Source organism: Limanda limanda, chromosome 8 (assembly GCF_963576545.1).
Source record: "Limanda limanda chromosome 8, fLimLim1.1, whole genome shotgun sequence".
Lineage (NCBI taxonomy): Eukaryota > Metazoa > Chordata > Actinopteri > Pleuronectiformes > Pleuronectidae > Limanda > Limanda limanda.
In genome coordinates this window covers 4767668-4794183 of record NC_083643.1, presented here as the reverse complement: position 1 = coordinate 4794183, position 26516 = coordinate 4767668, and the positions used below count along the sequence as shown (strand labels likewise).

At 41.3% G+C, this 26516-nt stretch overlaps 1 protein-coding gene across 1 annotated transcript; it reads right to left on the bottom strand.

Annotated features, from left to right (window-relative positions):
* Positions 1-23593, bottom strand: sf3b3 (splicing factor 3b, subunit 3). Its single transcript, XM_061075996.1, has 27 exons — positions 23492-23593; positions 22243-22385; positions 20723-20878; positions 19834-20004; positions 19126-19298; positions 18755-18896; positions 17885-17997; positions 17468-17605; positions 16956-17059; positions 16660-16825; positions 16482-16577; positions 15921-15993; positions 14329-14480; positions 12926-13081; positions 12529-12684; positions 11860-12003; positions 11404-11526; positions 10992-11146; positions 10673-10847; positions 10204-10409; positions 9606-9762; positions 7573-7698; positions 5513-5725; positions 5055-5153; positions 1547-1690; positions 1264-1368; positions 1-1099 (listed from the first exon to the last, which is right to left on the bottom strand). The coding sequence occupies exons 2-27, from the start codon at positions 22310-22312 to the stop codon at positions 959-961; spliced, it is 3654 nt and encodes a 1217-aa protein (XP_060931979.1). The 5' UTR covers positions 22313-22385; positions 23492-23593; the 3' UTR covers positions 1-958.
* Positions 23594-26516: the final 2923 nt, after the last annotated feature.

Genomic DNA, 26516 nt, shown 5'->3' with positions numbered 1-26516 from the left:
TTATAAAGTACAAAAAAAACATCTTTATTTACAAAACAGACCACTGCCCCAGGCCCACAAACCCCTAAATTCAGTGACTACTGTGGAATGTAATGTCTGTGGCTGAGGTTGGGAATTTACTGGACTGAGAGGAACAACACCCAGTGCAAACCTTCAGTATTCTTCCACCCACTTATTTAGTCTGAGTTCACCGGGCGTCTAATGTCACAGGACGGCGACGCTTCTTCCGCGGCCTGAGGCTTCGACTTAGTTAGAGGTCGTTGCCGTTTGGTTCGCAGCTGCAAACTGAGCTTGAACGATCCGGGCGACGGCTAAAGACCCGGGTCGGGCCGGGGGCTGAGGAGAACTGCATCATCACAGCTCATTCTAAATCAATACACATTAAAATAATCACACCATACAAAAAGATATTTAGCTGAAAACCAGAGATGGAGGACTCTACTTCGTGTGAGCGGATATTCACTCGCTCGCAGATGACGGAGGATTTGGGTTCTCGAAATGAGCAGATGACTATTGCTTATGCATGAGTGCGTGTGAATTCTGTTCACACTCCTGAGTGTGTGTTTGTGTGAAGGTTGTGTGAAGGTTGTTCACACGTCTGTACCCGATGTTGAGGGACTTCCTGCTTTAAATCTGTGAAACTGTGGCTTTGTGTGCGTCACTGCACAGAGGAGGTGTAATAACAAAACTGCCACAAACATCTCAGTACATGAGTTTGTGTGTGAGAAAAGATTTGTGATCACGTCGCTGTGCAGGTGACGGTTCCTGCACTTGAATCTTTGAGTGTTCTAATGTAACATCTGTGCGATGTGAGGGATTTACAAGCATCTGACATCGTGCATGATTTCATGTTACAAGGTACACGGCCATCTACACGTCTCCATCAATCTGTGTCCTGAGTCCCAGTTGGTGTGATGGACAATAAAAAGGAGGGGGTGGGGGGGGGTGTTGTGTACGATTAGAAGGCGTAACGTGTGCGAATATCCTCCAGTTTCTTAGAGACCTCTGGGGGGGTCCGGTCCAGCTCCTCTGACACGCTCTTCTGCTTGTGAGGGTCCATGCTGTTAAACTGCTCGCACAGGTCTCCATCGATCACATTCTGGAGACGAGACAAGAAGGATTCACTTGTTAGTTTCTCGTCACAAACTCACTCAGACGTTTGTGTAATTGTGAGGACGCTTATTGATGGTGGACCTCCCGTATCCTCCCAAGGAAAAGGGCTCAGCTTCAACAACCTAATAAACTTTAATGACAAATACCAACCTTCACTGGGAAGTAGGCGGATCTGAAGCTGAGATGGTCTCGACCGCAGAGTGGAGGGAACTCCGAGCGCATGTGCATCTCTAAATGCTGGAAAAAGTCATGATCCTGGAGAAAAGTAGACAAAAAAGAAGATTAAGAGAACTGGAAAATAAGGATAAGGGCAACGGAAACATTCTTAGTTATCTAGTTAAATAAATGTTTTATCCAATGAGGCTTTTCTGGGCCACAATGAGGATTTAGCATCTCACAACTTGTGCACGTGTGTGGAATCAGTGCGTCTTACCTCATGTGAGGTGAATGGGACCAATATGCCGATGCCTCCCGACAGCGTGGTGTACACCAGGGACTCGGAACCTCCGGGGATCAGAGTGGTTTTCTGCAGAGACAGCACGGTCTCACCTACGTGGTAGTTGACGATCACCTCAGCCTGGACAGAGACAGTGGGGGGGAGAACTATAAGCTTTTGCTGCTGGATAAGAGCTTATGGACACGCAACAAAAAATATTTCAATGTTTTAAAAGACAGAACAAAGATGGAACACCCTAAAATATCTAGTAAATTACACCACATATGTGATTTTTGTAAAGTACCACCCTCGAGCAGGGACTTTTGGGGGTAGAAAGATTTTCCCTAAACTTAATTTAGATCCTGGTCCCTGCGGTGGAAACGCAAAAGTTCCTGGAGAAAGTTCCTGTGGTGGAAATAAGAGGTTTCTGAATCGGGGGTGTGGAACCTCTGTGCTGCATACAGCCTTTAGACAATCAATACGTAGAAACCATGAAATACATAAAGATGATTCTCATGACAGCAATTTATTTGTACAAATTCTTGAAAAGCACTTTACAAATAAAAATGTATTATCGTTGTAATTATAAATTATGTCAGGCCATGGTTATTTCTTCTAATAAAAATCTTCTAAATTCTGTTGTCAATTTGTCTTTATGGGTACGAAATGAAAACAATTATAAAACCTATATACTCTGTACGTACAAACATAAATAAATATACAGCATGGGAAACAAGGAGCTCACTTAACGTATTAGGCACACATTCATATATAATTATATCAGATGTCACTTTTTAGTCATTCAGGTTCTAAGATCATGTACGTATAAAACTCAAGAGCAGCAGACTCTGCTTTAAGGTCAGAGACACACACTCATCCTATGCCTAGAGGAAATTGGTCCGGATGGTCAGACCTAATCCAATAAACGTCAAAAAAAATACTGCTTAACCAATAATTAGATGCAACTATCAGGACAAACCTTGAAAACAAAGATGGCATTGGGCAGCACTCAACAAACTGTATTAAGGTCGTGCATGACGCTGACGCCATGGGACCTGAAGAGCACGGGCGAAGTAAAAATAGGTTCAGTGTCCCAGATCCAAGCAGACGATGCATTTACAGAACACAGCCTCCTCTCATGGGAAACAGGTCTGAATGAAACGAGCACAGTCATCTCCGCACGGGGAAGAAATGGCCCTTTTTGAGAATTGATATAGACAACTGCACACGGACATAAGTCACGTATATATTATTTTACTGCTGTGGTCATCACCAATATCCTTTCATTCTCTCAGGGGATTCAACACAGTTTGTTAACATTCAGAGTGAAACCTGAGCACCCGGCCTGTGAATGATGCTCAGTGAGGCCAGACAAAGAAGCAGGTATACGATTTACCAGCGTTGATATCTTAATGTGATTACACGCTTCCTCTCACTCAAACAGTGGACGCCACTGAAGAGGATCACTGAAGCTACTGCAGTTTATCCTGAGGGGACCACGACCACATGCACAAGACTCACACAGCGGTTGTCAGGACAATCAGCTCCAAACAACAAAAGGTCAACCACAACGTCAGAGGATGCGTCCTCTGGTGACAATGAATATCTGTGCAAAATTGTTTCAGTCTGGACGAAGCAATACACATTGCTACTCTGGTGGCTTAATATCTAGGGTGTGTCACTACATTTTTCGATTGATAGAGTCTAAAGTCTCAGAAATCAATACCCATTCATATTATAATATAACTAACTAATAACTATTACGTCACAAATTGATCTGGCGAGCCTCAAAACTTCATCTTTGATTCCATTGTATTGTCCCTGTGTGAACAGAACTCCGTTAGAAAGTGCTGCTCGTTGAAATTTATCCATTTCATAAAACTCCAGAGCAGGAAGAATCCATTCTCAGTTTATTGGTCAAAACATCTGCAGTGTTTTAGCGCCTGAATGAAACTTCCATAAGGTTTTCTCTGCTCGAGCCTAAGTTCGGTCTAACATGAGAAGTAGTTAAAACATTTTGTAGAAGTGTTAAACTGTTCAATAAAGAAGACGGCCAGCAAATAACAGTTTAACACTTTTATGAGTTTTTGCAGGTTTCAACAAGACCATGAAGGAAAGAACCCTAACCCCTATACTTTAGGTGAATCCCTGTGAGGTTTATGTAAACTTTTGACCTTAAATATGTGCAAAACATACTTAGACAATCCAAGTGTGGGAAATTTGACGAGAAACTGAAATTCTTACCCGAATAATAACGAGAGATGGTTGGAAACATCGTAACAGAAACGCTCCTCACACACTGACTTTTGGGGGTTAGGACAGTCGGTCCTTTCATTTTGCTCAACAGACAGCTGTGCATTCTTGATCTTTTGAGATACATTAATCAAATAACCGAGGAATGCATCTAATCTAATGTAAGACGGCATTTAGCCAAGACATGCAGGTTTATTAAGTTCAACCAGCCAGATGTGAAAACACACACACACACTTATGAATAAAGGAAAAATCCAGGCCACCACTCCAGCATCTAAAAACAGACACGGTACATTTCCACATTCAAATAAAAGTGTCAATGTGAGCTCGGGCAGAAATAGCGGACAAACACTGTCATAAAGGCAACTGGGACCAACTCATAACGTTTGAATTATAGGGACTTTCCCAGTTGATCTGCTACCTAAACAGTTTCTGACCAGGCTTGAAATGTGGGATATGTGATGCTGTGTATGCGAGTTGTGTTGCATTTGCGAGTAGGTTAAACTTGTGGTTTACAGTGTTGTGCAGTTTGTGTGAGAGCATGTGTGTTGTGTCTGCGGCTGAGGTCTGAGCAGTGGAGGAGGCAGATGAGTGAATCTGGACCGTGTCCAGCGCAACACTGAGATTTCAGCTGTAGAAGCAGTTTGACCTGAATCGTTTCACATGTTCAACCTCAACTGCGTCAGTTTTTCTTCCTGAAGCAACTCATTTAACCACAACAACTCTCTTGTGCTTTTTCTTTATACATTTATACTTCACAAAAGAATTCAGACAATTCACTTCAATCTTAAATGTGAAATTGTCACTCCTGCTCTTCAACCTCTGCTTGCCATGACAACTAGAAGATACCTTTTTAGATCTGTTAATTTCTTAAAAATCTAAACCTTAATCATGGAGTCAAAGTATTCAGACCCTCTGATGTGCGGAAGGTTTTGTCCAATCCGGATCAGGAGCCTTAACCGCTTTGATGTAATTCAAACCTCCTCAACCGCCATTCATGCTGGTTGGTGATCACTCATCTACAAAGCTCACGATTTTAACACAAAGCTATCAGACTGAAATTGTTTTAAAACTAACATTATGGCAACTTATTCGAAGAAGTGTGTCACTCAGCGGTTCTGTTTGGGGTGTTGCTTCACACTCTGCTTTTTAACTAGTGCTGTTAGTTGTTAAAACCATCTCAGGAGGTGCATTACTCCCTTTGAAGTTCAGCAGAAGGCTTTAACGAGAAGAAGAATTTGGTGAGTTCTACCTTTTGTGATGCTCCATTGAGGAGACCTCTGTCCCATAAAGCTTTGTTTCCTGTGGGGTCTTCATCCACGTCGTCGCTGGTGTTGGGGGGGAGACGCACCTGTGAAAGGTGAAAAGAAAAATTAGGATATGCATTTCTCTTCTCTTATCATCCCACAGAAGTTAGGAGCTTTTACAACCCTGCGTCTGTGAGATTTATGCACAGGATACAATTGTGCAGTGGTACCCGACCTTCATAAACAACAAGTAAAGGGGGTTTTCAGGTCAAATTCATGGATCAAGGTTAATTACTATTACAAAACGTATGTATTTCAAGATCTCATTGGAACCCGGATAGTGACTAATTCCGCTTACATCACATACTGAAGTGGTTTGTCTTTCAGTTAAAGGCTAACACTTCTAAATGATTCAACCAAGTTAGACATACACATTCCTAACAATCCTTGTCCCTGTACTTACGATGCTGATGTTCCCAAACTTGTCGGCAGATGCCATGGTGTCATAGTCAAGGAGACAGGCCGTCGTCACCCAGCGGGGATACGTGTCATCGGCGAAGATGATGAGCTGGTTCTCGTTACGTCGATACCGAACCCAGAACAGACTCTCCTGGACGTCAGTGACAATCACTCGCTGGCCGATGGTGTGGATACTGGACACCAGGTTGGGTACGTGCTACAGGGGAGGAGATCAACAGAGAAGACATTGTTAAGTTGGTTTAAAAACACACTTAACCTTTACTTTGTGCAAAAACTGTATATGGTGGATGAGCATCTGATTCATTCCCACTAAAAGGGTCATAAACCCAACCTCCTCAATCTTAATGGCCCATCTTCATCCCCCGACAAGTTTGTATTCAGGAGACTTTGCTTAATTTCTGGATAGATGGAGGACGTGGACATGCATCGTCCATCTTTATACTGTGGGGAACCTGTAGCTCTGTTCAACAAGCTGCCTAATTTTGTGTTTCGATATCAACACGTGTGTAAATGTGTAATCAAATGCAAACCGTGTATCTCGTCTGCAATAGAAGAGTTTGCCAGAAACAGCGCTGAACCTTCACAGTGCAAGTTGTGCAGCTTTCACTAAATACAGCAGCTGTTCTGTGTGTTTCAAGGCTTCATGAACTTGGCCTCATAAAATGGCTCTAAACTTTATGAAACAAGCAATAAAGTCATCGTTAAGCATATTTTATTAAACAGCACATTTTCACCACTTGCTTTTAATTTGTCTTATTGTGTGTATGCGCACACGCACACAAAAGGAAATACTGATGACACACAAAACAGACCACATCTTCAGGGCTGTGTGCTTCATTCAGAGCATATCATTTTTAAGGGCCTATCTTTCGTATTGTACATTCAATTTACAGGCTGATCATTTTATTTTGAAGGTCTAATAAAATAGGTTTGCATGCTGTGGTACACTGCTGCAGTACCAGTTTCACCCCAGTATAAAGTCTGCAGAAAGTCTGCAGGAGTCGATGTAAGAACACAGCGGGAGATTCTATTTTTAGTACGCTCTGCGAGGAAGTGTCATAAACACAATAATAAATGTTTTCTAATTCAGGCTACTATATGTAAATATTATTACATTTCTTGTCTCAACCTGATTTGTCTGGACCTTTGCGTGAATGTTAACTCATTCCTGAGATGAACTTTCTGATAATTGTGTGCAGCTCTTATTTAACCCTGAGACGTAAACCAAATAAAGAACAGGGGGTGTTATTTATTATTATTTAAAAAAAGGTTAATATGAGGTTAAATGTGAACATATTTAGTTACAGACAAGTTCACACTGCAGTGTGAACTTGTCTGCAGTGTCAACTAAACGGGCGAGAATAAGCTTATTATGTCAGAGGATATGAATGTTGTCCCTGACCGATCAATTAGTCTGGGGGTCATTGACACCTTAAGTTTTTCTAAACACTAGCAGTGCTACATCCAGTTCAGTCTCTTTAAGGAGCTGTGACTTCATTCACAGGTGACAAATACCAAGTGAAAAAGATGCATTTCTAAATTCATCAGTGCTGGTGTGGATGAAGCTAAATGTAGTTGAACAACAGCATGTTTCTTTCCTGCTTAGAGAATTACAAGGAACATACACCACATTGTGTGCCGCCTGCAGCCCTCAACAAGACCCAGCCAGGTGTCTGAATGGAAAACACTAAGACGTTTGTCTTCATTTACAGTTCACAGGAGGCCCCTTGTACTGTAGTTGGGTGACTACAACACAAAAGCCTTTTCTTTTATTCATCAAATGTGACCTATTTGTTATAGAAGTTGAAGGTTAAAGTCCAAAAATATGTTGCTTATAAAAAGAGGTCAGTTGAAGGAACTCTACACGTGAACACGTGTGCACATAATCCACTTCATTTTGAGCCAAAAAAAACAATGTAATTGGAAATTATTTAATGTTTGAAAGACGGCAACTTGTCCAAAACGTCCTTTAATCCAGGACACATGACTACAGACATGCACAAATGTGCCTTTTGTGTATTAAGCAGCTCTACTGAGGCTTACCTTGTTTTCACACTTGCGCAGCAGCTTCTTTTTGCCGAGGTCATAGATTCTCAGGAGTTTACCAACTCCCACCAGAATTCGTCCCTGGAATGGAGCAATGGCCAAAGGCACATCTTCTACTGGGGTCTGCCAATCAAAACACAGGGTTAATAAAACACACATCACCAAATTATATTGGGCAGGTTTCAGGAGAATTTACATTTGGAGGAAGCTTTGTAGAAGAGCTTGTTTTTACTAAACACAGCTTTAGACAGAAGGGTTCAGATCCTCCTGTGATAACAGGAATCCAATACCAGCAAATGTTCTTTAGAATACAAACCACTAATATGATACATCTTATCTTGATTGCCTGCAGCATTGCCAGTATGCCTTACCTTTAGAGTTCCAAATTTGGCCAATCTGGTCAATAGCAAGAGCTTAACTGGTTTTAAATTGATATGAACCAGCTGAACACACATTTTCAACGGGTTGTGGCAAATTAAAAAGAAGCCTACATCTGCAACTTGTACTGCATTAGTAATAAGGAATATTGCAATGTCCTTAACATAATATTATGTTGTCTTATGAAAGGGATCAACAGAGTTCCTTGTGGAGTAATGTCGATCTGAGACCGGTGACACAAAGGAGATGACATTTCCATAGAGCAGACGATGTGTTCAGACCATTTACAAGAACATTTGTGGTTTTGGAGTAAGTACGAGAGGAGCTAAAACTGCCTCGAAACTACAAGATTCAGATAAATAAAAGTGTGATGTGTCACTCGATTGCTCTTCTGATTGTGGACTGGAGTCGCAACACTCTTTCATTGGCAATCAGTCGCTTGGGACTGATATGACTGCAGGGGTCAATTGCGACGCCCGGAAGTCTCACTGAGGTCGAGCTGCTTTATTGACACATTTCCTAACGTGACTGAGGAAGGCTTGTACTAGACCTCCATAATATCTCTGGCTGCAGCGGACAGTAAGTTGGTCAGAAGGTTTGTTGAGACCGTTTCCATGAATGTGTTGAGTTTGAAGGAGTTTCTACTTTCACCTTGTGTTCCGTTCATCCCCAACTAGTCTAGAGACTGGGCCTCTCCTCCATCATCTAAAGCCAGAGTCTAGTTAGTTTCCCCTCAGGTTTTGAGTGATTATCTTGCTAAAGGATGACGCCCTGACCTCTCGTCCTCTGCAACTTCCCTTTCCTCACCGCTGTCTGATGGCAACAGACAGTTCTACATCCCACAACATAGTCCTCTCCTTATGATACACCAGTGTAGTGCATGAGTAAAAGTTTCCTAAAACCTCCAGTCTGGTTAAGTGGTTGGGAAACCCCTCTAATATGAAATGTAGTGGTTGACACCACTGTGCAATACAACGCTCATGAGTCACTCCCCCAGTTAATCCACATCAGGTATCAAATGCATGTGGGCTGATGACCTCCACCCTGCTCGAGTTTCTGGGGGAATGCCTCGGGAGCAGTTACATCTGTGTTTGATGTAAACTCTTCTGAGTTGCACTTAAGAGCGTTGAACTCCTTCATCCCTCATGACCAATCCTTATCCCAGCAGCCATCTCACACAGTAACCTTTTATCTCCCGTGTCAACAATTGAACACAGTCTCTCCACAAGTGTAACTTTACCCAGCCTCAGTCAAAAGCACTGAGCTGCACATCACATAAGTGACAGCAGCAGTTAGGACATGCACAATATACAAACAAGTCAGAGGTCGCCACCTACAGGCAAAGAAAGGACAACAGGAGGAGCGCAAATTATAAGAGCTTGACTATTTGGCTTGAAAAGTGATGTTAACAAATAATTCTAACATTTGGATTAAATCAGCTGCTATAAATCTGCAAATATAAATCTGCAAAAGAAATTTAAAATGCGCCTTGGTGAAAATCTTCTGCCTGAAGGGTATAAAATCTAATAAGAAAACTTAAAGAAATGCAGCTAAAATCATTTAACAATCAGAAATGAGGAAAGAAGGAGGGAGAGGGATGGAAGGAAGGAATACGTTCATTAAAAAACCACTGAAGTGTCAGTTAAATTCACCTTGTGCACAAACTCCAGCTTCTCTCCGCCACCAGTGAGCCTGTAGGTGTAGATAAAGCCGCCGGCCGCCGATCTGGGGTTGAGAATCATGTCTCTGGCTACACCAACCAGAACGTACCAGTCGTCTCCCGTGTTGGGGAAGCGACACACTGCAACACTGAAAAATATCAAAAACATGGAAATGGGGGTGAGAATTCCAGCAAATAATCAAACAAAACAGAGAATAAGTAAATTATGAAAACGTGTGTAAGACATTTGGGTAGAGCAGCATTTTCTCAAAACGAAACATTATCTATTTGAGGATTCTTCAGGGTCAGCAACTTTATATATACACATTATTTCATATCGTTTAAAGCTTCACTAAATCCTCGTTTAAACAAACATCTATTAAAGAGCAGGATGGACCCAGTGTTAATAGCCATCTTTTCCTTCCTTCATGGTGATAAATGTTCTGCTTCTTTTAAGAATTAAACTTGACCCTTTATTCTCTGAACACTGAGCCCTCTTTTGGTTTTGATTCCCACCTTTACTTCTTCATCTGTGTTCATGCAATCCCAAAATAGATGAAACGTGGATCTGTGACCTTGGTCCTTCTCACCTGAAAGCGGCTTCGTTCTGTTCCAGCTGCACCTGGTCTAATGTTGTGCCCTGTATGGGGTTGATCAGTCGCACGATTGAGGCCCACTGCCCGGCTCCAGCTTTAGGGGAACCGAAGATGGCTTCTGGGAGATTCTCGTTGAGGAAGGCAGCGGCCATCTCAGCGGCCAGTTCCCTTTCATCCTCCCCAGCAGCCTCCACCATCTCCTGCAGGGGCAACACAGCATTTCAAGCATACGATGATGCAGCTTGAAACTAATTCAGCAAATTTAAGCATAGAAAAGAATTAACAGCTGCAGAATTTGACAAGTCATCGGGAGATCACATAACCTGCCCAGCATCCACAAAACGCTTGAAAGAAGATTAATTGGTGCTGTCATAGTTCCCTCAGTGATAGAGAACAGCTGTTCTATAGTTTTAGACAAGAACAATCGGTTCAAATAGTGTTTTATTTAGTTTGCACTTCCTACCTCAGCCATCTGCTGCTTTCGCTGAGCTTTGGTCGCCTCCGTGTAGGCATTGTGGTCAGTCTCGATCACAATGAGGTTATTGCTCTCTGGGTGGATCACAAACTTCCTGGGAGTGCACTGCAGAGGGAAGGCCACCTGATTGAAGACGGCTCCCAACTTCTCCAAAGCCAAAATTCTGCCGGACAGATAGTGATGTGGGGAATGAAGAAAGGGAAAGTCAGTCACTGCCATCTCTGAAGATACAGTAGATTAACATATCTCCACTGAGCTCTTCTACATGCAGACATGCACCAACAGCAGTTTAAGTGTGTATCCATACCTCAGCGTGTTGGTGGAGATGGCCACTATGCCTTCTGGACATTGCTCGGAGGCAAAGCCAGAGGCGTACTCCAGAGTCTCATATGACAGAGGGGTGAGATGGAAGCGAGACTGGTACGAGTAGCTGAGCCAAGAGCGACTGGACATTGCCAGCACCTGTCAAAGAGCAAAATTATAATTTAAAGAGTTTCACTACGATTCATCCTCTGATTTATGATTAATAACAAGTCGTTTGGTCTTTTAAATGTCAAAAAACACATATCTACAGGTTCTTCAGGCTCAAACATTTATGCAGAGATTCCGAACATTTTTTATATCAAATACAAAAGCAAACAATTTACTGTTTTCTATTTTAGTTAAGTGTCAATTGCATTATGATACTGTAGATTGTATGTAAATGCTGAGTCACTTACAGCTTCCTGCCCCTGCATCCTGACTCTGAAGAGCTTGACAGGTCGTGACCCCAGGTAGCGTGTTCGTGTATCTGACAGGTCACCGGTGACTGGGTCCAGAACAGTTCTCAGTAGCACACCATTCTGAGAAAGGGCAAAAAAAACTGTGTATATTAGACGGCACAATCGAAAATGTATATCAGAGGGAATGGTTATAACAGCCTGGAGAATGACAAATGTAGATAGAAAATAACTTATTTATTATCATCTGTAGACTGTACTGGATGGAGGGTAATGACTTGGTTTGGCGAGACGTTATTGGATGTTGCAGATATTCTATTAGCCAGTGTTAATATTCTTCCTGAATGCCCCATAAGGCAAACATGCATTAATTGGCTATGAAAAGTCACAAAGTAAAATATCTACAGTAGATGTGAATGTCTAAGAGATGTATGCATGTCCGTGAATGAGAAATACCTGAAGTCCAATGTTGAGGTAGAGGAATCCAATGGTTCCCTTTTCTCCAAGCTCATCTTGTTTCTCAACACCTCCCATCTCTACAATACAGAGACTCTCCGGCTGGGCGGGAAGGGCCTGCATACTCAACGGCTGCAGACAGTCCTGAACGTGATAAAGATCCACAGGGTTAGAACAGTTTCCACATACAAAACAATGTGACTACAAATAAACTCTCCTAATAAAACATATGTCACGTTTCATTTGATTTGGTTCATTGAAGGCTACTGGATCTTTTGTGAGATAATAAATAATCAGTGAGTGTCAGCACTGATTTTCCCTATGAAAGAGAACTGACTTAAAGGCTGGACCTCACAAATAAAATGCTCAGTTATTTCACTATTTACGTCACTGTCACAATAAGCAGGCATATAACTTTTCTCATTACGTTACATTTCAATCAATTCTGCAATTCTACAATCGAATAAACAATGGATTATTTTTTGATCACCGCATCTTCAGCCAGTTTTTAATGTCAGTCTCTTAAACTAAATAACAGGCCTACATCAAAATATACAAGGGAGCGATTACAGTTGCACAAGCACTTGTGGAGTCTGACGTCACCAATTATCTGGGTGTTGCTTTTTGTGCTGAGAATCTATTTCATGTATTAACTGTTACTGTTCTTACTGTAGGGTCCAGGGAGATGATTCGAACAGTGTTGTCGACGAGACCAACCGCCAGGAACCGGGAGCGCTGCTCACCAGGTGGAACGTTAGCCAGACTCATGCAAACCACATCTGCGGACATCTCTTTCCGCTCTGTGTACTCGTTCAGCTGGCCAGACTAGAGAAACCAAGGAGACACAGAGAGAAAACTGATTACTACACTACACTACATTACATTACATTTCGTTTAGCTGACTCTTTTATCCAAAGCGACCTACGTTGAATCTTACTATACAACTCAGTCATCACATTTCTCTGCTGTGTTTATTATGGTCAACGAGACAAATTTAGTTTTGTTCTGTAATATTAGTTCTAAAGTTACAATCAAGTCATTTGGTTTTCACTTTCTCATTTCTTACCGGGTCCATCTCAAAGTAGACGAGCTCCCCTCCAGTGAGGGCGATCACCACCTGCCGCTGGTTCACCGCGCAGCGGACAATGGTTTTCTTACCAGGAGTCTTCCACTCATTCACACGCTTGTCTGCTCGAATGTGGCGGATGCCATCTGGGTAGACCTGTGACAAGAAAAGGAGGAGAAGAAAATAAAGATGGGAAAACTTATTTACTTAATTTCTTTGTAGTTCTTTCATTTCAGCTCAATGTTTTCAGTCTCTACAGGTATTTCACTGTCGTCTATTGTCATGTTTCTCCGTCACATCTATTTTCTGAGTGTGTGTCTTAAAGTTCAGGGTTCATACACATTTTGACCAATGGATTTCCATGACTTTTCCATGACTTTTCCATGACTTTAAACCAAATTTCCATGACCGAACATTTCGTGAAATCTCGGTGTATACGCGAAAAAGTGACAAAATGTAGTATTCAAACTAACAATGAGAATTCCAAGGCATACAGTGTACCTTAAATGACACCAACCCAAGTATGCCTGCTTATATTTTGAGCATATTTCTTTAAAAATATATGAATTATTTAAAACTCAGCGTAAATGAACTAGGGATGGGCATTTGATTAAATTGTCTTAATCGATCGTCGGAAGAATTAACGATCGATTTTTCAATTAATCATTCATATTTTTATATTAAAATTCACTATTTATAGCCTATATTAAACTGCAGTGAAAATAGAAAAAACAGCGTGTTTCCTCATTGAGATCTTTATTACAAGATTAACAACTCTTGTGGCAGTTAAACGGGATCCGTTCAATGTTACACTTGAAAATATGCGCTGCTGTAATCTTGAGCCCCGAGAGAGAGCAGCTATACGCTGAGAGCTAGCTCGATCTGACGGCTCTCGATCTCTCAGTCCGGTCGTTGTAACGCCCTCACTCCCGGAACCCCTCACCCAGACCCGGGTCTGTCCGGGTTACCCTCCGCGTGGACTGACGGTCCGTGTGCGGACATGAAGCCGAGCAGCGGAGGCTTAGCTCCGGGCTGCTTCCTCCAGCTGCTAACAGCCTCGCTGTGCTGCGTTCAGGGCAACTCGGATATTCCGACCTCCTGCCACATAGCGAACATGCAATAGTTTATCGATGAAAACATGTCATCAATGAAATTCTTAATGATCAATCAATAGTCGAGTAATTATGCCCATCCCTAAAACGAACAACATGAAAATAAGAATAGAACAAATTTCCATGACTTTTCCAAAACTTTTGGGAGATTATTTTTTTCCATGACTTTTCCAGGCCTGGAAAAACACATTTTAAAATTCCATGACTTTTCCAGGTTTTCCATGACCGTAGGAACCCTGAAAGTTAAAGCTAAAAATATGTTGAAAAGGTCAAAACGTATTATTCACTCACCTGCACCAACGCGTCTTCACCAAGCAGTGAGCAGGACAGGGTGGGGGTTGTTCCCAGGAAACCAGAATCTGTCACTTCCTCCACAGTCTCTCCGATGGACAGAACCAGAGTGGCGTTGACGAAAGACACAATGATGTAGGCATCAAACTCGTCTAGTGATAGAAGCAGAGTTTTTCACATCTGTTAAGACTTTGCATATGGTTTAATGTACAAGTGGGCCAGGGTTCAGCTTTGTCTAATTTTAAGCAACAGAAAAACACTAAATTCACAGCTTTACACAACGTTCACTTCCTTCACTTTAAAGTGAACTTGTATCAATTTATAGATAGAACACCAACAATGATGTTTGTTCACCACAGGAGATTAAGCAGCACTGTTTAAATACAAGGTTCTGTGTCGTGTATGATTTTACAGTTAAAGAAAACGTGAAAGCTTTATATGACGATGCATATTCTTCCAAAGTTAAATGGAACTTTACTGGAAACAAACAATATGTGGGTAAATAATTTCCTGAGGAAAAAACACAGACAGCCTGTTGCATGCAGGCGCCAGAAAACCAGACCGTCTTATCAACTTATTGAGAAAATGCAACGTCTGACTCTTTCAAGACACATCTGGCCCCAGGCCCAAAGAGGATGACAGTTCTGGGAAGAGAAAGAAACTCAGCTTGGAAAGCACCACTTTAAGTGCGTAGCTGCCGCCGCTAGAGCCAGACAGGGCTGAAGTAGCCAGGCTCAGTTTGGATACAGCTGCACAGGAGTTCATGTTTAACACTCAAAAGGTTTTATTACTGAAATTGAAGTCGACCGCTAACAAGTTCAACCTGTAATTTACAGTTGTTCAGAGTTTGTGGCAATTTTAAATCCTTGTTCAAAAGTAAAGCTGAACTGTAGAACTGAATAAATAAAATCAGCACTTATGTTCAGTGAGGAAACTTTTAAAACATGGAGGAATTCTAAGTTTGGAGGATTTGTTACAGCAGCAGCTCTTCTGGTTCAGGAATCAATCAAGGTTTGTTTTATTAACACACACAAAAGTCGAAATGACGACTTCACAACTCAGGAAATGGGACCGTCCAAGGAGCATGTTAATGTACAGTGAGCAAACTTGTGCTGAGATCAGAGATGTTCAATACTTCTTCAGAGTTGTCAGAGAAGAGACATGAAAACTCATCATATCTACAACAATTTTATTAACATACGTTTAAAAAAAAGCACCAACCCATCAAGAAAATGTTAAAACATTACCGTGAACCTATGTTGATTGACAGGTGGATACATGGACTAATTTAATGGGGCTGAAGCTGTTATTAGTTTAGCTGCAGTTTAGGATTGAGGATGTGTTGAAACTTGTGGTTTCTTAAATCCCATTACACTGTCCTCAGAAGGTGAAACTGACTAAAGCTGCGGTTTACTCTGAACCTTCTTTCTGTGTCCACCAGAAATAACTTAAATGCTGTCTTTGGTGAAGTGGTGTCAAATATGGACGTCAACGCAAAGAAGGAAATGAACAGGAAATGGTAGCTAGCATGTAATAAAACAACAAAAAAAAGTGAATTTTTGAAAGGTGAAAAGCTGGGGTGATGTTATTACCTTCCACGTGTTTACGCACTGTCCACACAGCATTGGGGTTACCGGGCAGCTCGGACACAGCCATCTCTGAAACCTGAGAGAGGAGGAAGAGGAGGTTAACACGAATAATGTTGATCACTAATGATGATACTGTAATGACCTGAGTCAATGACGTTACAGTGTGATTAATACCTTGAGGCATCTCACATGCTGAGTTTGAATCAAACTGGTCTTTATGTTAACATCTCAACATGGATAATGTTACAAATCATATCTAATGCACCATTTGAGGGAGTTTTTGCTTTCCACTGTGGCACAAGAAGGTCTGAATGTTTTTAGGTCAGATGACATCCCTGCATCCGTTATGCGGTTAGGAGATTTCACAGTGTTATTAATCTGCTTAATTCTTGTTGAACATTATTTTCCTCTAAGTGAATCTAAATTATTGCATTATTTTGACAACCCTAACAAACAAATAGTCTTCCCTTGGTTACATAATGTTCCATCTCAAATACACAGAGACTTATGAGACGCATTTATACGTGCACCTGCATATATGTTACAAAGAGTTTATGTATGTACCTCCAGTCCGTGACGAAGGACTCTGAGAGTAGACCTGGGTCCTCGTCCGCAGGCCACATAGAGCTGAGGTGTATCCTCATTGGCCAAATCAGCAATCTGTCAAAAACAAGAGCAGCAGACGGTGAGCCTCCATCTTTATTTGCTCTTTATAAATCTGTCCCAATAAACCAAAACTCACCTGACAGGACATGATGGGTGATAAATTCTCCTGTTCGTCCACCAGCACAAGGTTCTTGAGGGGACGAGGCTGGAAGAAGAAGGTGTCTCCCTCCTCCAGTGGCATCGCAGATGAGAACTCAGGTTCTTCATCATCATCACCCAGGTGAGCGATCTGGTAAAGGTAACTAGAAGAAACAGAGAAAAAAAAACATGAGTTGATGAAACCTGAGACATCCGAAGCCAAATAACCTTCAACAACATGAACAGAACAAGATGACAAATAAAACAAAAGCTTGTGCACGGCATGAGACTCACTGGTTTCCAAACTCTGAAGAAACGAACAGGAAGCCAGTCTTCAGAACACACATGGCTGTTGCCACGGGGATCGTGTCAAAGTACTTCAGCCTGATTTCTGTGACCTACGATACAACACAGTATTATTCATAACATACAGGAAACTGTGATACTTAAGTATTAACCATCAATTACATCCCATTTTTTAGAGCACTGGGTATCAGAGACAGTATAATACTGTATATTACATATTATAATATTGTGGTATACATGTAAAATATTCAATTTGTACTGTAGGATCACCGTTAAGCATTAATGCATAGTCTCATTTAAATTAGTGTAAACTGAAAATGATAATGGTTTTTTTTCTCCTCTTGCTGAGACCAAATAAATAATCCAAGCTCACAGCTACTGAAGGATCATCGGATAGTATTTTTTGAATAGTTTGAGAGAGTTTAAAAATTAAAGGATTAATCTATTGATTAAATTTAGGGACCATTTAATCCCAATTTTTGTTTCCCGTCAGTGCTCACCATTTCTTCATCTGTCTCCAGAGTAACCTTGAAGATGTCTCCCTGCTCTGTCTGGGCCAGGAAGAAGAACATAGACTTGGTCTTGTGGGTGGCAGAGCAGACGAAGATCATGCCACGCTCCGGGTCATCCAAGTCATTCTGGAGGATGGGACAGATTAGGAGGGGAAAACAGAGAAAAGCAGAATGAAAATAGATGTGTATACAGAGACCAAAGGAACCAGACACAGATGGATTGTGATGAATTAAATCATGACAGCTCGCACATAAACAGGGAAAGACTTCATTTCACAAAAATCGTTAAACTGCCTCTCAACATCACTCAATTAGAGATTTCAAAGCCTTCATAAAAACATCACAGAGAGTGTGGAAGTATAAATCATTGTTTTTTTACGATGTAGTATTGTATTAACAACTCACCCTGCGTCGTGGAATAGGACAGCGGATGTCAGGCTGGTCTCCAAAATTCTTGTAAGTGATGTAGTTTTCAGAGCAGATCAGAACTCCACTGGGCCCATCGGAACCACCGGGAACTGAACAGAGACAAGTGGTTGGTGGGTGCGTTTCTTTTGAAAAGTCACGATTTACACAGCTGGAATCCAAAAGCAGGAGGAGCTCTTCTACTTTCAGATCTTTCCCCTTGTGACTTTAAGTAGCTCTTGAAATGTGTTTTGGGCTACGTCCACACAAATATGTTTTCATTTTAAAACAAATGAAAAAAACATCCACCCTGACGAACATTTTAGCTCTGAATCAGAAATAATCATCCATTCATGACATTTGTTTTGTTTCACAGTATCTGTGATCAGAGCGTGACAATTAAGGGAAGAACCCAGGGCCTGAAATTAATAAGAAGGTAGCACGGGAGTCTGGATCAACCCTTCCAAAAATCTGTTTCTGCCTGTCGAGACTAAAAAGTGTAACCAAAGTGGGTCTAGTTTCCAGACGTCTCCGTTTGAGGGGCTTGAAACTCGTGCTGATATCAGAGATGTTCAATCTTTCTCCAGAGCTGTCAGAGAAGAGACATGAAAACTCATCATATCTCCAACACATGTGTGTCTCATAAGGTTTATTAATCGTACAGCCACGCCTGTGCGTGAAAAACCAATCCAGTACTAAACAAATCCATATTTCAAATCTGTCTAATCTAATTTCAATTTTCCCCACTTGGTGAATTTTGGCAAGCAAGGCTCTTCTCTGCTCCACATTTGAAAGTCCAGCCAACGACTGCAATAGCTGACAAGTGTTTTTGTTTTTTTTGCCCAGATGTGTGTCACCACAAAAACCTACCGGTGATGAGGAAGTTTCCGTGCTCTTCCAAAGCCTCGCTGTACTTGCGGACCACGTGATTTAAGCCAAGATCCAGCTCGTAAAAGGTGAGAGTCTGTTGCGTGTTGGCAGCAGCTTCTCCTGTTGGGTCGTTGTCAGCTTCCTGGACACAGACAGAATTAACAGGATAAGAGTTTGGCAAGTCTGTCAATTTTATAGCTCAATAAAAGCCGGAGACACTGAAGATGACTTGAAAGATGTGTTGAGATCAAAGGCGTTCTCCACTGGTAGAGAAGAGACACAACAACCTCATCACATCTGCAGCAGCCTGTGATCTTTGAGGTCTGTGTCTGTTATTATAATCTCTTCATGCTGCGTTTTAATGACCTCACCTCATAGTCCATTTCTAAGCACGCAAACATGGGATTCTCAAAGCCAACGTCGACTCCCACTACGTGGTACACCAGTGTGTTTGCTTTGTGTGCTTCCAGTGGTGAGGAGATGGTCAGCCTTGCTGCTGCATCTCTGTTCAGAATATAAACCAGCTTCTGTTTCTCGATTGCTCCTAGACAGGACAAGGAAACACACAGGTATCAAGGTGTGGTTTAAATGCTCTAAACACATTTTGCTTACAGTATCCAAGTTTTTCCACATTCCAACTTCATTAACACACACCAAAGTCAGAATGACGACTTCGCAACTCAGGAAATGGGACCCTCCGAGGAGCATGTTAATGTACAGTGAGTAAACTTGTGCTGAGATCAGAGATGTTCAATCTTTCTTCAGACTTTTCAGAGAAGAGACATGAAAACTCATCATATCTACAACATTTGTGTCATAATGCTTTGTAATCGAACAACCATGCATCCGTCTCCACAACAGGCTCAACCAGGCTCTACTAATGTGATCCAACAGTTCAGTGTAAGAAATACATACAAGTACTAACTCGCTTTGGTCAACATAGTCAATGACATGGTGTGAAACTATAATACATTTTTGTACATTTACTGTATTATGCAAACACTACATGCTATTAGGGTGTTCTGCTCTGGGTTTATTGCTCATGAAAAACACAAGTGTAAACTCTCAGATATTCGTACCTATCATAACGGCTCTGCCCTTTGGGTCGACAGCCAGAAACTGTCCGGGAACAATACGCCGACATCCGCTCTTTCCGAATGTTTCCTGGTGGATCTTCTCGAACATGTTTTTTGATGGATGATATTCCAGGATGACAATGCGACCACTGTCACTTCCGATAACGATGTAATCTAAAAAAACACAGACAAGAATAAATACACAACATACAAATACGGCACCTGTGACAGAAACCTTTCCCCTAGAAAGTCTGAAGTTTGACCCTTTATTCTGAGGTTACAAAAAATAAAGATCAAACTTTGAAATCTCATTATAAAATTTAAGAGAATCGGAGAGAAATCTTCCCCCATCAAAAGTTATCAAAAAACAGTATCTAACTAAACACATATATCAATACACATTTGATTTTAATGGTCGTTTTAAATGTCATTGTATAATCCATATTTAGCAACTTTCCAATGTCTTCGTTTGAGGGGCTTGACGCTGAGATCAGAGATGTTCAATATTTCTTCAGAATTGTCAGAGAAGAGACATGAAAGCTCATCATATCTACAACGTGTGTGTGTGTGTCTCATAAGGTTTTTTAATTTAACAGCCACAACCGGTGCGTGAAAACAAATCCAGTACTAAACAAATCCATATTTCAAATCTGGCTGACCAAATTTCCATTGTCCCCACTTGGTGAATTTTGGCAAGCAAGGCTCCTCTCTGCTCCACATTTGAGTCTCCAACACGGGATAGCTTTGTGCTTCATGCTTTCCATTCCAGCCAACTTGTATAACAGCTGACACGTGATTTAACCTTTTATTTAGCCCTGATGCGTGTTACCACAAATACCTATCAAAGATGTGTTACATGCATGCAAGCACAGCGGTAACCTTGGTTACAAACCTTTGGTTCCTCCTGTCAGTCTGAATGCCATCAGTGACCTTATGATGCCAAACACCTCCACTGTGAGCAGAGTGTGCACCTTTCCCGTGTTGGCATCCGGACGTATAATTTCCAAGATCTTTCCCCTGGAAACAACAATCTCCTGCAGCTTGGTTCCTACCGAAATAGAAACAACACATTTAAGTATTCAGCATGTTCATGTGTGAGACAGGGGCAAATTATAGTTGAAACCCAGGAGACAATTCACCAGTTTTTCTTACTAAATTGTTCTGTATAGTTTGTCCTGAAGGCACGACCTTCATGGTCCAACTTCATTAACACACACCAAAGTGGGAATGACGACTTCACAACTCAGGAAATGGGACCGTCCGAGTCGCATGTTCATGTACAGTGAGTGAACTTGTGCTGAGATCAGAGATGTTCAATACTTCTTCAGATTTGTCAGAGAAGAGACATGAAAACTCATCATATCTACAACAATTGTTTCATAACGCTTTGTAACCGTACAACCCTGCATCTGTCTCCACAACAGGCTCTTCTGTGCTCTACTAATGTGATCCAACAGTTCAGTGTTTGTAGGAAATACATACAAGTACTAACTCGCTTTGGTAAACATAGTCAATGACATGGTGTGAAACTATAATACATTTTTCTACAATTACAGTACTATGCAAACACTACATGCTCTTTTCTACCATAAGGATGTTCTGCACAACTGTAAACTCCTACAAATGAAATTGCTTGGTCATAAAAAAATGTTAAATCTATGACTTTGTGTTTCTAATTCTACCAAATGCTGAGAGAATGACCACACAATGAGAGACCATCATGATTAATTTTAAACATCAAACCCCAGTTGTGGAAAAAACATCTAAGTTTCCCAAGACGAGAAGATAGTTATTATTTGAGGCCATGAGAACACATGTGTTTTGATACTACAGTCAGGAGAGTTGTGGATCTTCCCATTAATGTGCAGTCATAAAAAAGAAAAGCTATGCCAAGCCATCTGAAAACTTAAAAATTAACAGGCCTGTGCATCAGCTGAATAATCCCCAAACCCAAATATACACATCCAAAAAAGAAGGCAAATATCCCGTCAGACTACAGAACAATCCACCAGGCATGTCAACAGAGACTTCAACGAGCAAGACAACAATTACCTGATTGAAAAGAAGGTTGGACAAAATAAATGGTAAATAATTTTGTATTTATAAAACGCTTTTCTATTCTGATGATGACCACTCGAAGCTCTTTACAGTAAGTTTTACATTCACACACATTTATACAGTGCATCTATTAGCAGCACGTTGTTGTTCTATGAGGGGCAATTCAGGGTTCAGCATCTTGCCCAAGGACACTTCAGCAGGCAGATGGGTCAGACTGGGGATCGAACTGCCGACCTTCAGGTTGGAGGACGACCGCTCTACCCCTCAGCCACAGCCGCCATAATAATAACGATAAGCACTATAGGAGAAAGTGTGTAGAACAGTGCAGACACCAGCATCCCGGGGTCAACTCACCTGAGAAGTTTCCATGGATGGCGTGTGTGATGCCAGTGGCGCGCTGCAGGGTGATGTTGTACAGGAACATGGCTCCTTCTCTGTGGCTCCTTCCCCACCAGGTCCTTCAGGGGCAGCAAACTGAGGGCTCGGCCCGGCTAACACTGAGAGACAGAGAGAGGAGAAACAATAAATACTGTGAACTCAAATATAACCAAATACACTCCTGTGGAAAAGGACACTGTGCACCTGCTCAGGTTCCTAGTGGCTGGGTGCAGTTTAACTGGGTTGAACAATCAATAAGTTACACCAGGAAGGAGCAGGGTTCATACACATTTTGACCAATGGATTTCCAAGTCTTTTCCATTACTTTTCAATAACTTTGAACCAATTTTGTGATATCTCGGTGTGTACGTGAAAAAGTGACGAAATGTAGTATTTAAACTTACAATGAGAATTCCAAGGCATACAGTAAACCTTAAATGACACAAACCGAGGTATGCCTGCTTATATTTTGAACGCATTTCTTTAAAAGCATGTGAATTATTTAAAACTCAGCGTAAGTGAACGACATGAAAATATGAATATAACAAATTTCCATGACTTTTCCAAAACTTTTGGGGATTTTATTGTTTTCCATGACTTATCCAGGCCTGGAAATACACACTTAACAATTCCATGACTTTTCCAGGTTTTCCATGACCGTAGGAACCCTGCAAGCCCCACTCTTCCCCATCTGTCGACCTCCAACAAGAAGGTTGGCGGTTCAATCCCCACTCTTCCCCCTCTGCCTGCCGAAGTGTCCTTGGGCAAGATTCTGAACCCCTAACGGGCCCATCATAAATGTTGTGTGTGTACTAATTGTAAGTCGCTTTGGACAAAAGCCAAAATGACATGTAATGAAACATGACTGTTTACATGCTAGCAACCGCTGAGCATTGCTAACGCTAGCTAGCTAACTGACTACTTCACGCTAGCCTAGCGAGCGAACTTTCGCGAATGTTTTCCCCACGTTAACTTTTTAGATCGGGCGCTAGCTAGCATCGCAACAACGTGATACTTTCGCGTGGAAACAGCGTAAAGGCCGAACTGAGAACACACGCAGCCGGATGTTAACTCGCACAGCCTCCATTCATACAAAGCGACACTTCTTCATGACGCAATCCGCGGGTTTTCGAGCCTTTTCACTTCGCATCGTACAAACTGCGCGTTCAAAACAACGCCTCGTTAATAGCGGACAATCTGCAGGATGATGCTAGGACATATTTACCGCTGTGTTAAATCAGATGCGTCGGATTCTGCTGGATAAAGTTTCATTGATTCAAACTGTTTTCTCTGATTCTACAGGAAGCCGACGACGAGCCGCCGTTTGTTGGGTCCTTCGTCACTCGCAGCGCCGTCGCGTCAGGTGGCCTCCGCGGTGCCTGATAGAAATCCAACACATGTTGCAGTGGTGGAGGGTCTCCAGCAGAGATCGACAGAGACCTGGACAACTCATCGACTGAAGTCAAGCAGGACAGAATGTTCCGCCCGGTCCACATCCGTTTAGAGACTCACACACTCCACCATCAACGACAATAACTCCTCCATTCACTTGTCTTTGCTGCTCCCTTCATCTCTTTCAGACATTTTCAAGGTCCAAAAAAATTAAATTGATCTATTTGTAGAGATTGAATATTAAATAACCCTAGTGATGTTTTTCATTAGGGGTGTTCAATCTAAATTGTTGTTTTCTTTACCCTATTATGGACCCTGTATATTTAAATACTTTATAGTAACATCAGGACCGGTTCCTCTCTACAGAGGCCGACATGTTGTTTTTTTTACAGTAGTCTAGACTGGACAAAACAAACACCTTATTAGTTTTTAGGACAACACACTGAACATTTATACATTGATACGCTTTTCAATTACGTTACAAATGGTTTATTCTTTCAAGTTTAACGTTCTATTTGTCATATGCAACTTAGCACAGTGTCAACAGTACAATGAAAGGTGTTGGACAAGAAGAAACCGGTCAGCTCAGCAGTGTAATAGTTAAGGATACAATACAAAACAAAGATCAATATACACTCAAAGGTGCAGTGTTACACTAGAGTAAAATGTTGTATATACTGTTATTTTGCTGATGTTCTCAGTTACACACAGCATCTATTGCTGGCAGAGGGATCCTTACATTTGTCTCTTTCCGACGATTCTACATTTTTTCCCCCTGTTAATACTTTTTGGGTATTTTTACTCTTGTTGAGGGTGAAGAACAGAGGACGTTGCACATTGTAAAGCCCTATGAGATATATTGTGGTTTGTAAAATATGAGCTATACAAATAAAATCAATTTGGAATCAGTGCAGGTCATGACCTCTGATTTAGAAGAAGATAGTATGAGCTATCATACGTTGGTTGACAGAGCTTGACACACTGCAAATTAAGAAAACACATGCAAATTAATAAAAACATTTGTCTTTTGCCTCAGCTCGTGGTGGTCTCAATGCTCGGATCCACCTAAAGACAAGACACTCAAACGATGGGGCATGAGGAGGAGGCACCGAAACAGATTTAGCTAACAAAGGGACAACAGTGTCTGGATTTATTGTGAGCACATGTTCCCCCACAAGTGCATCACATCAGCTTAAATCCTGTTGCGTTAGTTGCTGAGGCAGAGGATGTCCGGCAGGAAGTTTTCTGCAAAAAAAACAGACAAAAAAAAGCAATACAGCAGCATCCGTGTACAGAGAGTAGACCTTTCTTTATTCCTATAAAGGTGCTTCTTCCTGGATCTGTTGGCTGGCCCTGCACCGAGGCAGCATCCAGACCAATCACCTGCAAGCACACCTGACTCAGCTAGAAAACACAGGTCGGCTGATACGTGTACTTGAAATTTATTTAATTACCTCTTAGTTTTTGCTTACAGCAGACATTTCAATCTAGGGTACAGCTCAACATAAACTTTATGGTGCACTACTGTCTAGCATGTGAGCCAATTGGCTATTCATGTCTTGCAGAAGTTGATCCTTTTGCTCTTCTCTGGCTGGACTGTGTTTGAGGATGCGGTCTCTCAGTCACACCTTCTCAGACGACGAGTTCCATACACAGAACAATACATTCACAAAACCCCCTCTGTGTGTTTTTGGGTGAGGAGGTAAACCACACAGAGACACTTAAATATGACACTTCACATTTCATCTCACTTACAACTTCCACCCCGCCTGTGTGATCCTTTCTGCAGGAAGCTTTTACCAATTAATAAAAAAAGACAACTTCCCATCTCCGACTCTGTCAGGACTGAATATTTAACTTCAGTGTTCAGGACGTGGACAAAAGTGAACACATGGCAGTGAAATAGTCACAATAAATAGTTACGATAAATTAAACCATAGGCCGGGCAATATAGCCAGATCATATCAAGTTATGATTTTTTTCACATCAGTCAGTATCGATGAAATCCTGGTAAATGGTTTTAAGTGTAAAGACTGATTTTGGACTTGAATGAAGATTATGGTTTTAAATTCTTATAAACACCAAAACATTTTACAAATCTGAGGTTGTTCCTAAACATTGATATTCATATTTTATTCATATTTGTATATATTTTCTATAATATTATCTATGTGTTTCCTTACAATAGAATATTGCATGTTACTTATTATTACTGTTGCCTATTTTTGACTCTTGCTGTTGTGATTTTTTTGTGAAGTTTGCGTTTGGTTTTCATATAAGCCATAAGTCGTTTTTACCAAACCCCACTCGAATTATTAACATTTCATTCATGTATTTTGTATTCATGTTGTGTGTAATTAACTAAACGTTTATCTGTCAGAAATATTCAAATCAATCAAGATACGTGAGACATTTTAAGAAATGTCCTCTTTATTAAATATTCATATGAAACTGTAAGAATGATCATGTTTAATTTTCAGTGTTTTAGGTGTTAAATTTGGCCGTGCACCTACAGTCTCGACTACAACTACAGTCCTCTTCACATCATTTTGACCTTTGCAGTCTAATACTCTGTAACCTGGAAAGTTACTGGAGGATCAAATGTTCTGCAGCAGTTGACGCTGATGTGCCCAGCCCTGCATTTTGAAATGGAGGAGATAAATACTGGTAGTGTAATATATAAGAGGTACAATATTTCCCAGTGTGGTGCTAATTTGTAAATACTGTATGTGCATCCATGCGTGCTGATTTAATGGGCCTCTCTATAGGGACTTTAAACAATCAGTAATGACTTCAGTGTAGTTTGCAGTACGTGCACCAACAGGCTCAACCGCGTGTACATAACCCCTATAGTGTCC

Excerpts from the sequence above, each read along its gene's own strand:
- sf3b3 (XM_061075996.1), bottom strand. The coding sequence starts at position 22,312 with ATGTTCCTGTACAACATCACCCTGCAGCGCGCCACTGGCATCACACAC. Across the intron at positions 19,299-19,833 it reads GGGCAGAGCCGTTATGATAG|GAGCAATCGAGAAACAGAAG; the intron begins GTACGAATATCT and ends TGTCCTGTCTAG. Across the intron at positions 13,082-14,328 it reads GTGAAGACGCGTTGGTGCAG|GTCTACCCAGATGGCATCCG; the intron begins GTGAGTGAATAA and ends TTCTTGTCACAG.